The following is a 15,597-nucleotide window of genomic DNA, read 5'->3' on the forward strand; positions in this document are numbered from 1 at the left end:
ACTCTGGGGTGTATTATCATCCGGTCCAAGTGATTTACTACTCTTCAGTTTGTCAATCGGGCCTACCACATCTTCTAGGTTCACTGTGATTTGGTTCAGTCCATCTGAATCATTACCAATGAAAACCTTCTCCAGTACAGGTATCTCCCCAACATACTTTTTAGTAAACATCGAAGCAAAGAAATCATTTAATCTTTCCGCGATGGCCTTATCTTCTCTAAGTGCCCCTTTAACCCCTTGATCATCTAACGGTCCAACTGACTCCCTCACAGGCTTTCTGCTTCGATATATTTAAGAAAGTTTTTACAGTGAGTTTTTGCCTCTTTGGCAAACTTCTTTTAAAATTCTCTTAGCCTGTCTTATCAATTTCTTACATTTAACTTGCCAACACTTATGCTTTATCCTATTTCCTTCTGTTGGATCCTTCTAATTTTTGAATGAAGATTTTTGGCTAAAATAGCCTCACACCTCACCTTTTAACCATGCCAGTAATCATTTTTGCCTTCCTTCCAGCTTTCTTAATATGTGGAATACATCTGGACTGTGCTTCTAGTATGGTATTTCTTTTAACAATGTCCACGGCTCTTGCACAAGGTTTACCTTTCTAGCTGTTCCTTTTACTCAGTTTTTTCCTAACTATTTTTCTCATTTTATCAAAGTTTCCCTTCTGAAAGTTTAGCACTAGAGCCGTGGATTTGTTTACTGTCCCCCTTCCAGTCATTAATTCAAATTTGATCATATTATGATCACTATTGCCAAGCAGCCCCACCACAGTTACCTCTCTCACCAAATCCTGTGCTCCACTGAGAATTAGATCTAAAATTGCTCCCTCTCTCGTCGGTTCCTGAACCAATTGTTCCATAAAGAGCCTCCTGACTGCTCTGTTTATACTAATAATTTCTCCGCTATCTCTAGCCTTTCCTTCCTTCCAGCAGTCTATGCCTCCAAGTTTAATTTCCCTGTTAAATGTAACTTTGCTTTTTCACGTTCAACCTTTTGTTTTGGTTACTGTTCTTGGTTCAGTTCCCCTATTCGATGTGAACCAACCTGATATGGTCTCTACCATGAAGGTCGGTATAGAAAAGTGTTAAATAAATAAATAAATAAAACTGTCAGTTATTCCATCCAGGAACTTTATATCTCTAACATGTCCTGATGTTATATTTACCCAGTCAATATTGGTTAGCTTCCCTAATTTCTCTTAGCATTTCAATGCCCATCTCACCATCTTGACCAGTTGGACGGTAGTATACTCCTATCACTATACTCTTCCCCAACACACAAGGAATTTGTACCCATAAAGATTTGATTGTGCATTTAGACTCTCACTGTGCTCTCAGTATGTATTCCTTTATTTCTGTTTCTGGGATAATCTTTTTCTGAAGATTGGACGGTGGAATGGGATAACCACAGTGGATCCCTAGTGGCTAAAGATGTATATGAAGAAAAGGAGTAACCCATGTTAATTGGGGAAGCCTGCAGAGAGCAACAGTTATTACCCTAAGGAATTAAAAAACTATATAAAATAAAAAACTTGCTGGGCAGATTGATGGCCACTTAGGTCCTTCTGCCATCATTTACGGTGTTACTATTTGTTAAAACCAGAAGAAAAAAAAAAAAAGAGAATGGGAGGAGAAACTTGCATTTTTTTCTTTCTGGGGTCAAAACACCCCAGTATAACCAAGAAAGAACTAGGATGGAAGAACTAGGATGAGATCCAAGCAGCAAACAAGAAGGCATCAAAATCCCCAAGAAGGTACATCTGGGATATGGCAGCAAGGTAGAGTAGCATCAAGACCCTACTAGCACTGCAGCAAGGCTACTAATAAGATGTAACAGGAGCAGGGCAACTTCAGCTTGATTGGTCCTCTGTCCTACTTGCCCTCTTCTCCCACCTCAGTTCTGTCCTGGCTACTGCCTCACTCAGGAATTTCTTGGTTGCTATACTTATTTGTGTGTCACTGCAGCATTTTACAATGGTCTATAGACTAGAATGGGAAACAAAACAAATGACACTAAAATTTGTTTAATTTGTGGGCACACTCCATTTATTTCAGGGGTCAATAAATGAAATGAAAATGGTCTCGTTCACTGTATTTTACCCATTCATTTCAAACAAATGCACAACCCTAGGGAGAAAAAGCTAGACCATGTAATCAATTCCAAGCTTTCCCCGGAAATCATTTCCATTCTGCTTTTACACGGGCCATCTAAATTCAAGGCAGATTACAACAGTGTTATAAAAATCACATGAATTCAACATCTCATACAAAATACACACAGATAAAATGCTCTAAAAATCAAATAAATATTCATCATACTACCCATAAAACCCCAAATACCTAGATGGGCCCTACTCAGTATCCTAATACTCACCCTGCCCAGCAACCAGCAAACCTAGGTTCAGAGCACATACAATAACTTGACTTTGAGCCAGGAATTAATTCAGAGGTAACAAATACATTAAACACAATACAATGAAGATTCTAAGCTTTTTTGGACATAAAGGGGCAGATTTTAAAACCTGCGTGCGCGGCCTACATTTGTGCGCGCTACCCGGCGCGCACAAATGTATGCCTGATTTTATAACATGCGCACGCTGCCGCGCGCATGTTATAAAATCCGGGGTCGGCGCGCGCAAGGTGCACACTTGTGCACCTTGCGCGCGCCAAGCCCTAGGGGAGCCCCGATGGCTTTCCCCGTTCCCTCCGCCCCCAGCCCTACCTAAATCCCACCCCCCCACACCTTTATTTTGTAAATTACACCTGCCTCTGGCAGGCATAACTTGCGCGTGATCCCCTGGCACGACCGCTGAGCCTGAGGCCTTGGTCCCGCCCCCGCCCCTTTCACAAAGCCCTGGGACATATGCGCATCCCGGGGGCTTTGCGAGCGTTGCCGGGCTTATGCAAAATAGGCTCAGCGCATGTAACCCTTTTAAAATCCGTCCCTAAGCTCACAAAAGTTAAGACACAGGACACCAGCAAGCTAAAGAAAACCGCTCCTAAGAGCGAAGAAATTTACTAAACAGCCAGGTCTTTCTTTTCTGTAATGAAAATAGTTAACCTCTGATCTTAAAACCAAAATCTGTTAAAAATTCCTAAACCATACTGCCTTGCCACTGACTAAACTTTCTGATGAGTTGGTCAGTCTTAGGAACAGAAAGTCGTGCCAGACGATATTCCTGACTAGACTGTAAAGACTGTTGTGGAAGATATTGCTAAAAAGTCTGAGGCACATACCTTCAGTACTCTAAACCAGCGGTTCTCAACCTTTTCCCCCCATTGTGACACACCTGTCAACACTTACGTGTGACAGCTCATTGCAATCTACGGCAGCAATAAAAAAATTTAAAAAAAAGGCCCTATTACTTTTATTGTTAAGAATGACAAGGGAAAAAATAGGAGTACTCTCTCTGAACATAAATTGTATAAATAGTAAATCTCCCATACCAGAATAGCACCAACTTTACTCCTGGGGGAATTCTGCACACAAAAACTTTAAATTCTGCATACTTTATAGTGGTCTAAATAACAATTTACATGACAGTAATGACATTTTAAATTAATACAGAAAAAATTATTGAAGATGCAGAATTTTAAATATTTTGAGCAGAATTCCCCTAGAAATTCACTAAGTGTCCCTTCCACTTGCTATTCCCTACTCCCCTGGCCACTTTGCCCTCTCAGGCCCCAACTCCTCCACCTGCCAGTATCTCTCCCCTCCACCTCTAGGCTCAACCTTTTCCACTTTTAATCGCCAGTCCCAGAGTTTGACCCCGTTCTCTGTACTGCCCCTCACACAGGCTCCCAATGTCCATTCCTCTCTCACAGTCATGCTCCCTCTCTCTAGTGCACACACACACACACAACACACCTTAACACAGTCTCCCTCACACACACACAGATCCCTCATACAGGGTTCCTCTCTCTTGCATACACACCCACACAAGCTCCCTCTCACGCATACATCCTCACACAGGCTATGTCTCTCTCATCCACCCCTTCACATAGGCTCTCTCCCACACATACACAATCCCTTAACACAGGCTAGCACCCCCACATACACACGTGCTCTCAATCTCTCACACATACACTCTCCTTCACAATCTCCTCATATAGGCTCCCTCTCTCTGGCACCCACACTCAAGCAGCCCCCTGGTCTCTCTCACACACCCCTCCCTTCTCACACATCCCCTCCCCTCACACATACCCCTACACACATTCACTTTCACCGCAGCCTTCATCTTCACCATAAATGGTACGCCGGGGCCTTCATCTTCGCCACAAATGGGTGTGCTCCTTTTCCGGCATGCCAGGATCTCCTCTGCCATTTTCTGTGCAGAATTTGGTAATTGTGCAAATTCTGCACAATTTCTAGCACTCAAACAGTAACCACTGAAAATATTACACCAGGCCTTAAAACTCCAATAATCCCCCTATTAGGAAAATGGAACAAGCCAGGCTGCTATAGAGCCCTACTTAGAACTACATGCAGCAATCACATGTAAAGACCCTTACCTAAGAATAAAGAGACTGTAACGCATAAATAGAAACATGCAGACGAAAACTGAACTGGAAATTGCAACAAGCTAGAGTCTCTGTAAGCAGTCAACAAAGGAAAAATAGAAGTCACCAGTTCTCATAAAATACAGCAAGAAATATAAAAATAAATAGCAGTAAAACCATATTAACAAAAAGAACACATTTCAAACACAGATGAATGGAATATCTAATAATTAAAAACTCAAATTTTCTAGACACAATACAATATTTCAAAACAGCAGATATAGAAACATAGAAATGACGGCAGAAGAAGACCAAACGGTCCATCCAGTCTGCCCAGACACAATAATTAAAAATAAGGATAAAAAATGCTCTGCTCTCCATAGCTGGAAATGATCAATTTCCAGATGCTCTGAAATTGTTGTGAATTAGGAATTGCTTGTAACTTCCTCCTCTGTCACACACATGCTCTCTCTCTCACTTACATAGGCTCTCAATCGCACAATTACACACACGCTCTCTTTTCTTATACACACACAGACTCTTAATCATACATACATATGCTCTCTCTCACTCACACATACAGGTTCTCAATCACTCACATACATGCTGTCTCACACACACACTCACTCACTCCCCACCAAACTAGCAGCAGCAGCCTCCTCTTCAAGCCCTCATGGCCTCGAGAAAGGAGTCCCATCGGCCATGGGGCTGATGATGCTCCTCTTTTTGCTCCAGGCCGCACTGCTCTTCTTCGGGCTGCTGCTGCACATACTTTACTTAGCTTGGTGTCTTCTTCCCCATGCGTCGCAGCTGCATCCTATTTCCTCTTCTTGGCCATGGGAGGGGAGGGGGGGGCCAGAAGAAGAGACTATGCTGGTGTCGCCGACTCCAGCATGGTCTGCCACCTTCTGCCCAGGCTATTAGCATTTTAAGCCCGGGCGGAAGAAGAGTTCCCATTTCGCTGGGGCGACACACCGGTTGAGAACTGCTGCTTACGTCTTTCAAAACAAGAGCAGACACCGGCAACCCCACAGGATCGACAAGAGCCACAGACTCTGCAGCGCTATGATCGATCTGCCATAGTGCCCAAGACCAAACACTTACCCTCTTCCAGAGCCAGACAAAATTAAGGCTGCTGCCTCACACAGTGGTTCTCCTGAGTCTGGCCGCCTCTAATTTATTTTAAAGAAAAAAAAAACCACAAAAAAACCAAACAAAAAAACCCCCAACTTTTCAGTGAGTAAACTGGAGAATAATAATAATAATAAAAAAATATATATAGGAGGGGGTAAAAGGGGGTGGGAGTAAAGAAAGCCTTCACGGAGGATCCTCTCTCTGACAGAACTACACACACTCCTGATTCAACCAAATCCCTATAGGAGCTGGGAGGTCCTCACAGTGGTGAAACCATCAGCATTGGTCCCAGGAGCCCTGAAAAAAGACAGTGTCTGCTCCTGATCAAAACCAAATCAACACTCCACCAGGCTGGAAATACCCGGGAGATACAATCCTGATGCATCAGAATAAAAAACTTGCTAACATCTGCTGGAGACAGATTACTGACTTTTACTGGGCTGCACCACCGAAGCTAATGATTTCTGAATTATCCCCAACAACTGAAAAGCAGGTTAATACAAACACACACTTTGAATGTCTGTATGCCAATGCCAGAAGTCTAAGAAGTAAGATGGGAGAGTTAGTGTAAAGCAGCAAATGATGAGATTGACATAATTGGCATCACAGAGACTTGGTGGAAGGAGGATAACCAATGGGACAGTGCTATATCAGGGTACAAATTATATCGCAATAGGGAGGATCAACTTGATGGGGGTGTTGTACTTTATCCTGTTGGACTCTATACCCTCCCGGACATAAAGATCATACTAGAAACTAAATGCTCAGTAGAATCTATATGCGTAGAAATCCCATGTGTGTTGGGTAAGAGTATAGTGATAGGAGTATACTACCATCCACCTGGACAAAAAGGTCAGTCAAATGATGAAATGTTAAGAGAAATCAGGGAAGCTAACCAATTTGGCAGTGCAATAATAATGGGAGATTTCAATTAACCCACTATTGACTGGGTAAATGTAACATCAGGACTTGCTAGAGACAACGTTCCTGGATGTAATAAATGACTGCTTCATGGAGCAATTAGTTCAGGAACCAACAAGAGAGGGAGCTATTTTAGATTTAATTCTTAGTGGAACGCAGGATTTGGTGAGAGAGATAAAGATGGTGGGGCCACTTGGCAACAGTGATCATAACATGATCAAATTTAAACTAATAATTGGAAGGGGGACAAGTAGTAAATCTGCAGCTCTAACACTAAACTTTCAAAAGGAAAACTTTGATAAAATGAGGAAAATAGTTAGAAAAAACTGAGAGGTGCAGCTGCAAAGGTTGAAAGTATTCAACAGGCATAGACATTGTTTAAAAATACAATCCTAGAGGCACAGTCCATATGTATTCCACACATTAAGAAAGGTGGAAGGAAGGCAAAACGATTACAGTCATGTTTAAAAGGTGAGGTGAAAGAGGCTATTTTAGTCAAAAAAATCCTTCAAAAATTGGAAGGATCCATCTGAAGAAAATAGGATAAAACCTAAGCATTGTCAAGTTAATTGTAAAACATTGATAAGTCAGGCGAAGAGAGAATTTGAAATGAAGTTGGCCATAGAGGCAAAAACTCATAATAAAAACTTTTAAATATATCCGAAGCAAGAAACTTGTGAGGGAATCGGTTGGACCATTAGATGACAGAGGGGTTAAAGGGGCTCTTAGGGAAGATAAGGCCATTGCAGAAAAACTAAATGAATTCTTTGCTTCCATGTTTACTAATGAGGATGTTGGTGAGATACCAGTTCCAGAGATGGTTTTCAGGGGTGATGAGTCAGACGAACTGAACAAAATCACTGAACCTGGAAGATGTAGTAGGCCAGATTGACAAACTAAAAAAAGTATCAAATCACCTGGACCAGATGGTATGCATCCTAGGGTACTGAAGGAACTCAAAAATGAAATTTCTTATTTATTCGTTAAAATTTGTAACCTATCATTAAAATCATCTATTGTACCTGAAGACTTGAGGGTGGCCAATGTAACCCCAATATTTGAAAAAGGCTCCAGGGGCGATCCGGGTAACTATAGACCAGTGAGCCTGATTTTAGTGCCTGGAAAAATAGTAGAAACTATTCTAAAGATCAAAATCGTAGAGCATATAGAAAGACATGATTTAATGGAACACAGTCAACATGGATTTACCCAAGGTAAGTCTTGCCTAACAAATCTGCTTCATTATTTTTGAAGGGGTTAATAAACATGTGGATAAAGGTGAACCGGTAGATGTAATATATTTGGATTTTCAGAAGGAGTTTGACAGAGTCCCTCATGAGAGACTCCTAAGTAAACTAAAAAGTCATGAGATAGGAGGCGATGTCCTGTCATGGATTACAAACTGGGTAAAAGACAGGAAACAGAGTAGGATTAAATGGTCAATTTTCTCAGTGGAAAAGGGTAAACAGTGGCGTGCCTCAGGGATCTGTACTTGGACCTTTGTTTTTCAATATATATAGATATAAATGATCTGAAAAGGAATACAACGAGTGAGGTTATCATATTTGTGGATGATACAAAATTATTCAGAGTAGTTAAATCACAAGCGGATTGTGATACATTACAGGAGGACCATGCAAGACTGGAAGATTGGGCATCCAAATGGCAGAGGAAATTGAATGTGGACAAGTGCAAGGTGTTGCATATAGGGAAAAATAACCCTTGCTGTAGTTACACGATGTTAGGTTCCATATTAGGAGCTACCACCCAGGAAAAAGATCTAGGCATCATAGTGGATAATACTTTAAAATAGTCGGCTCAGTGTGCTACAGCAGTCAAAAAAAGCAAACAATGTTAGGAATTATTAGGAAGGGAATGGTTAATAAAACAGAAAGTGTCATAATGCCTCTATATTGCTCCATGGTGACACCGCACCTTGAATACTGTGTACAATTCTGGTCGCCGCATCTCAAAAAAGATATAGTTGCGATGGAGAAGGTACAGAGAAGGGCAACCAAAATGATTAAGGGGATGGAACAGCTCCCCTATGAGGAAAGGCTGAAGATGTTAGGGCTGTTCAGCTTGAAGAAGAGACGGCTGAGGGGGGATATAATAGAGGTCTTTAAGATCATGAGAGGTCTTGAATGAGTAGATGTGAATTGGTTATTTACACCTTGAATAATAGAAGGACTAGGGGGCATTCCATGAAGTTAGCAAGTAGCACATTTAAGACTAATCAGAGAAAATTCTTTCACTCAACGCACAATAAAGCTCTGGAATTCATTGCCAGAGGATGTGGTTAGTGCAGTTAGTGTAGCTGGGTTCAAAAAAGGTTTGGATAAATTCTTGGAGGAGAAGTCCATTAACCGCTATTAATGAAGTTTACTTAGGGAATAGCCACTACTATTAATTGCATCAGTAGCATGGGATCTTCTTAGTGTTTGGGTAATTGCCAGGTTCTTGAGGCCTGGTTTGGCCTCTGTTGGAAACAGGATGCTGGGCTTGATGGACCCTTGGTCTGACCCAGCATGGCAATTTCTTATGTTTAAGTACTCATGATGATGTCACAGGAAAAGCTGCGTCATGTCTCCACCTGACAACAGGGGGAGAAACAACCTACGTATCTGTAGCAGGATGATAAAGAAAGTAGAATTGGAGAGAGCCCAGTGAGCTGGCTCTCAGGCCCTTCCCTCTGCACAGGTTCTCTACATAATAAGAAGCCTATCTGGAAGGGGTAGAGCTGCAGTGGGTCCAGAGAGTCTATGCCAACTCACAAGACCTACTACAATTCTCTCTTTGACTGTCATTGTTCTTCCCTTCCCAGTCCCCCTTGCTGGCCAGTCAGATATTTTCTGGCAAACAACCGACTGGCTGGTGGGCAGGCCGATAAGCAGGCCAGGAAGAAGTCTGCCAGAATGGAGCCAGTGGTAGTCCCCACTAACCCCCAGCCATCTCTGTCCACCGAGCCCTAAAGATGTCATTGCTACCTTACCTGATGAAAAAAATTTGCTCATTTGCAAATTCTGACAAGAATTACAAAATTTTTCAAAGTCAACGGGCCATCTGCCTTAGAAAGAATAGCATAACGGCAGACACAGTACTATGCATCAATATGCAAAAGAGCAGATAACATTTGTGTTTCATTTTGTCACAAAAATCAGAGCTGTGGTCCCTGAATACAATATAGTGACTTACCTCACTGGGTTGAGGCAGTACTGCTACAGTCATTGTGCTGGTATGAATACGGCCTTGCTTTTCAGTCTTTGGCACTCGCTGAACCCGATGTACTCCCCCTTCATATTTCAAATGCTTGTAGGCTTCATAGCCTTCAACACTAGCAGCAGCTCGCCGTAAGCCACCTAAGTAGTACAAAATAAAACAGATGATAAATCTTCAGATAGTATACTTTAAATAATAGCAGCACATATACTAGGCCGTCTTATAGCCCATCACTGTGTTTGAGAAATCATTAGATCAAAAAAATACTGCAGAATGGAATGTTTTTTCACAAATCAGCATATAACAGGCACATGCTGCACATAAAATAGACCATAAATATTTTAATCATTTCTGTCTCACTTTCGTAAAATTGAGAAATTATGTTTTGATCTATGTGCTTATGAACCATCCGATTTGCAAAATATTTTTTCCTCTGAATCTGTGAAAAAATGTTTTACAAATCAGGAAAATAAATGGTGCTACCTAGCACCTGCCTCATCCTCTCTCACATTCCCAACTTTAAATCATGCTATTGCAGTTCTGCTCACCTAGCTCACTGGGAAAATATTCCAGGATGCTAAAGCTCCATTTTCTATAGGCAGCATATCGCTGATACATGCTGAACATCTCTGCTGTGAAGAGCATAGCCTCCTGGCCTCCAACTCCAGCCGTCAACTCCATGATCAAATCATTGTCGTCGGCTTCGTCAGGGGGGATCAAAAGTGAGAGTATCTGCAAAAGAAAATGGCAAAGCAGAAACTTTAAAAAGAGAGTCCTTGCATAATTTTAAAATATGGCATCCACTGTGCAGCAAAAACAGCAAGTAACACACCAGTGTTTCCTGCCCCGTCCCACACACAATTCAAATTACCTCTAGTAGGTTTTACATAACATTTACTAGTTGATAATTGCTGCAGAGCTACACTCCCTAATCTGAAAGCTGTTTTTTTAAAGCTACAGTTTAAAATCTGTTCTGAAATCTGATGGACCTAATTGCTTTATTAGTGTAATAAGTAATGCAACATTTCTATGGTCTTGGTCCACTAGTATCCTGGAGGACAGTTTACATAAAATATAAAAGTTAAGATGCATCCAGGATCATGCACGTCACACAATGTTCTCCATGAAGATAAGGTAAATATAAACAAAAGCAATCCTTTAGGAAGTTTATTTAAAATCAAACAATATATTTTATATTGGTGAACTCCAAGCACACTTGAAAGATGTTTTGCATATAGGAAACAGAAGTAGTTTTGGGTTATTGGCATAGTAACTAGAAGAAGAATACAGCAAAAAGGATTTGTCACAGAAGACAACCCATCAAGAAAAGCAGATATACATTAAAAAAGATTAAAAGATCATCACTCCATGACATCAAGGAAAAAGGTGGATTAGCATCATAATTTCTAGCCACTGATGTAGTTAGCTGCATTTATAATCAAAAATAATCATCAGCCCAAAAGTGCACCAACAGGACCAGTAGGAAGAGCATGTCGATGTCTGTCTTTGTATAATGGGGTGGTAGGGTTCTTTATGTTCTCTCCCTTATTTTGACAATGCACAAGATTGACTACTTAACCAAGTTCTGTGACCAAGATCAGCGGCGGATTCCTGATGAAGACCGGCCCGGGGATTCACCACCCAGGCCGGCCCAGGAGATACCACGTGGTCTGTCGAGCGCAGCTCTTGTCACGGCCGCGCTCGGCAGACCAGGTTATTAGCGCGACCGGCCCACCGGGATGCCCGATCCCCCGCTAGGCCAATCCGCCCCTGACCAAGATCAGAACAGCTGAACTTAGTTAGAAAAGGAGTTTGCTTACTCAGACTGTCTCCCGCATGAATTGTAAGTTCGTGCTAGCAGCAAGTGCACTTGGAATGTTGGTGAATACCCTAGACTATTGCACAACCTCGCCCTCCCTCATAACTCACAGCCTGCTGACCCCCCCCCCACAGGATGTGGTGACAGAGAAAAGGGGGAAATGCACTGGAAGAGGAGAGAGAATATACGTGTGTAAAGGATTGATTATGTGTGTATAGGAGGGCAGGGGCCAGTATGCGTAGACAGCAGCGTGGGGATGTGCGTGTCAGAGGCAGTGTGGAGGAGCATGGGGGGTGTGTGCATGCTTGTGTGGGAGTGTCTGGCTTGGGAAGTGTGCTGTTCGGGGTTTCCCCCCCCCCTCCATCTGCCTCTCTCAGTCTGCATTAGTTTGCTGGGGAACCCACGGTGGCTTCTGGAATGGAGCAGTCAGACATTCTGCAGACTATTTCTCATAGTGAAGCAAGGAGATTTTTTTGGGAGGGTTCGTTTTCCAAAATACACTGACCTGTTTCTGTTTTCGAACGAGTCATATTCCCATTTTCTTCCACTGAGCCAAATGGTGACTTTCCCTCCCCTTCTTTGGAGAGATTTTGCTCCTGGACAGACAGATACATTCCATAGGTTGAAAAGCATATAAAAGAGGCAGAGAACAATGCAATCATTATGAAAAAAAGGACAAAAAAAATTAGAGAAAAAAAGGAAAAGGGCCTTTAACAAACTGCAATACGAAGTAAAACCTCCAGAAAGAGTTAGTGAGTGGGATGTTTCAGTCCCCATACAAGGGAGAAGGTGGAACGTGTGGGATGTTTCATCCTTTGTGTAGGGTATTATGGCTCAAATTATAGATGCACTGAAATCTTTTTGCCCATTTTGGTTTGTGCCGATTTCTGGTTATGAATGCAGTTAACCACACTGTGATCAGAGATGTGCAAAAAATTCAAAGTCAGACAAACTATGTAAATTTCAGCCTGGTTACAATTCAACATAATGCTAAGATTTTTTTTTCAGAGATACTGAGGAAATTCAGATTAATGTATTTTTGAACATTCAATCTGGGAAACGTTAACAAATTTAAACAATTGAAGGAGAGTAAAAAAAAAAAAAAAGTCTTCAAATTTTTGAAAAATCTACCAAGGAAAATTTATTGAAAAGCTGAAGAAATTTAATGAACCTCTGAAATTTAATGAACCTCTGAAGATCTTACAGGTTTCACAAACCTAATCTTGAAGTTTGCATATTACCAATTCTGCTGACCCACATATTTTTTCTTTCATTCTTTATGAGATCTTCATCATGTCACACAAAATCAATATCAATGAAGTCAAATAGTTACCCAAGAAGGGAGATAACCAAACAAATGGGAACTAGAATCAACTTATAATTATAACCTAAATGAAGGTGTCAGCAAGCCTGACGTTATGTTTCTTACCGAAACAACCGGACCTCTCGATCATTCACCTTCACAATTTTTTAATGCACTATTGAAATTGTTTTTGAATTTTTTAAAAATTATATTTTTCTAAAACTTATGTAGAGCATAGTCCCGAGAATACATTCCAAAAACAAACTTTGAAAAGCATTGAATAGCACCCAACACGACCAGTGTTTCGCCAATAGCTTCTTCAGGAGCATATAGAACATATTGAACGATATCTTAAACAAAAGGATTCTTAGAAAATACGTGCAAAGTTGGTCATTTAAAACACAGCAGTACTTATTTTTGTTGTAACGCCTTGTCCAGCTTGAAATGGTAGCCTATCAACCATCTTACTGCAAACAGAGGAACAGACGCCAGCGTTAGCGTCTCTTTAAATCTACAGCTGATGCCGAGCATCAATCCTTGACGTCACATTATGCAGATGAGGATACGGAGCGTCAAAACTTGACATCACTACGAGCAAAAAAACAAAAAAACAGAAAAAAAAAAAATAGACATGATGCGATCCATATTTAGTACCGAAACGATTGAAATGAATTATCCAAGGAATACGTGTAAGTCCAAATCAGAGTTGAGGCCAAAAGGAGAAACTGTTTTCAATTTGTAAATCCAGCGTTGTTCTCATCTGAGTAGTTGTTGTTCTTGATTACCTCCACGCCAATGCTGGACAACTTGATCTATGGCACAAAAGGTCAAATCAGTGAAATTATATCCGGCCTGAATATAATGGGTGACTAAGGGTTCATCAATACGAGCATTTTTTATGTTAGAACGATGTTCTATCACACGAGTTTTTAAGATGTGCTCGATCTTGCCTATATACAGAAGATCGCATGGGAATTTAATTAAATATATCACCATGGTGGATATACAAGAGGTCTTCTGTTTCAAATAGATCTTAAAACCAGATTTTAATTCCAAAAAAATCATCAATGGTCATAGAAACAGAACAGACCGAATATGTGTGACATGGTTGATGTGAACCAGTAACTAGATTTGTGAGACTGGAAAAATCTGAAAAGTCTGAATGGACTAGGGAGTCTCAAGTTTTTGGCACGAGAGAAGGTAATATGTGGAGGAATCTGAAAAAATGTCATGCATTTGTAAAACATGCCAATATTTCATGATAGATTTCTTAATTTGGCTTCCGGTGAAAAAGGTAAAATGCATGTATATCTCGATGACTCAGGATTTAGGAAGAAAAAGCCATTCACTGTGTGAAAATTTTGCATGCAAATAAGCTTTGCGAATGCAAGAACATGGTTACTCTGTTTCAATGAAACGTTCAGACAGTACTTTGGACTGGTTCGCAAAATCAGCAATGGTGATACAGTCTTCTAAGCTAAATAAACTGGCTAACCAGAAGATTTGTCTTCAAGGCGCGTGGATGCACGCTCTCAAAATGCAAATAGGTGTTTAGAGCATACTGGTTTTCTGTAAATGGAAGTTGTAAATCCATCAATTGTCATCTCAATCTGAATATATTATAACAAGGCTTTCTTCAAAAGACACTCATATAAATTGGCCAAATCCTGGGCCATGGTAGCCCCCATGGCACTCCCACAGACCTGCTGGGAAAATTTTGAATTGAAGGCAAAAACATTTTTCAAGGCGATCTCTAGAAGTTGTACCAAAAAAATCACTTGGGATACAATGTGATCGAGATCTCTTCTCAAAACGTTATTGGCTACTTCAATTGTTTCATCCTGCGGAATAGATGTATAAAGTGCCTCAACAGCCAAGGTTACAAGTTTCAGATTAGTGGTGTCAATCTTCAATTCTTCTAAAAAGAGAACCATGTCTGAGGAATCTCTTATAAAAGACGAAATTTGAGGAACAAATGGTGATAAAAATTGATCAATAAATGAGAGAGGTTCTAGCAGGGACCCACAACTAGAAACGATTGGACAACCTGGAGGGCATTGGAGATTCTTGTGAATTTTTGGTAACGTGTAAAAAAACTGGTACTCGGGGATGTGATTTAACCAAAAATTGTGCCTCTAGTGGCGAGAAAACCTGCCTTAATTCCCGATTGTACCACATCAGAAATAACTTTCTTTAGATCATTGGTAGGATCTTGGGACAGAGGTGTGTAGTAATGTATATCAGTTAATTGACATGAAATCTCGTGTCAGCCGGCTTTATGATCAGATTCTGAGTGGAACGAAGCTCCTGAAGTGTTTTTTTCTTCACGTGATAAAATTATGAAAAATCCTTTTTGAAACAGTAGTATTGGATAAGGAGGAAATTTCCTGAGAAACCAATTGATAGAACACCTTGATAGCAGGTTCTTCTGGACCAGGTGGAACCCAAGTAGATGGATTAGAAATTATTGGGAGGTCCGATCCAGTGGGATGTGAAGCAAAAAAATGTTTAACTTCAAAATACAGGTGAACCGAAACAGAGAAACCTGAAGTGAAAAGAGATCTACTTTTGGAGTTGGAACAAAGGACAATCCACGTTCTAACACTTGAATCTGTAATTGTGTGAGATTCATGGATGAAAGATTAAATACTAGGGATTATTTTGATGTTGTGAGAGGGTCATGTGTCCTGGTGGAT

General features: G+C 40.9%; 1 protein-coding gene across 4 annotated transcripts in view; it reads right to left on the reverse strand.

Moving 5' to 3' along the window:
* MTRF1L (mitochondrial translational release factor 1 like) overlaps positions 1-15,597 on the reverse strand; it is a 68,999-nt gene that overhangs the window by 28,975 nt on the left and 24,427 nt on the right. For 2 of the 4 annotated variants that reach the window (XM_029596567.1, XM_029596568.1), the window contains exons 3-5: positions 12,104-12,194; positions 10,328-10,511; positions 9,756-9,919 (exon numbers count right to left, since the gene is read on the reverse strand). In XM_029596567.1, the coding sequence (XP_029452427.1) occupies positions 9,756-9,919; positions 10,328-10,460 (297 nt within the window). In that variant the 5' untranslated portion in view covers positions 10,461-10,511; positions 12,104-12,194. The remainder of the gene's footprint in view (positions 1-9,755; positions 9,920-10,327; positions 10,512-12,103; positions 12,195-15,597) is intronic. The other 2 variants (XM_029596565.1, XM_029596566.1) reach the window with 1 other exon arrangement.

This window comes from Rhinatrema bivittatum, chromosome 3 (genome assembly GCF_901001135.1).
Source record: "Rhinatrema bivittatum chromosome 3, aRhiBiv1.1, whole genome shotgun sequence".
Classification (NCBI taxonomy): Eukaryota; Metazoa; Chordata; class Amphibia; order Gymnophiona; family Rhinatrematidae; genus Rhinatrema; species Rhinatrema bivittatum.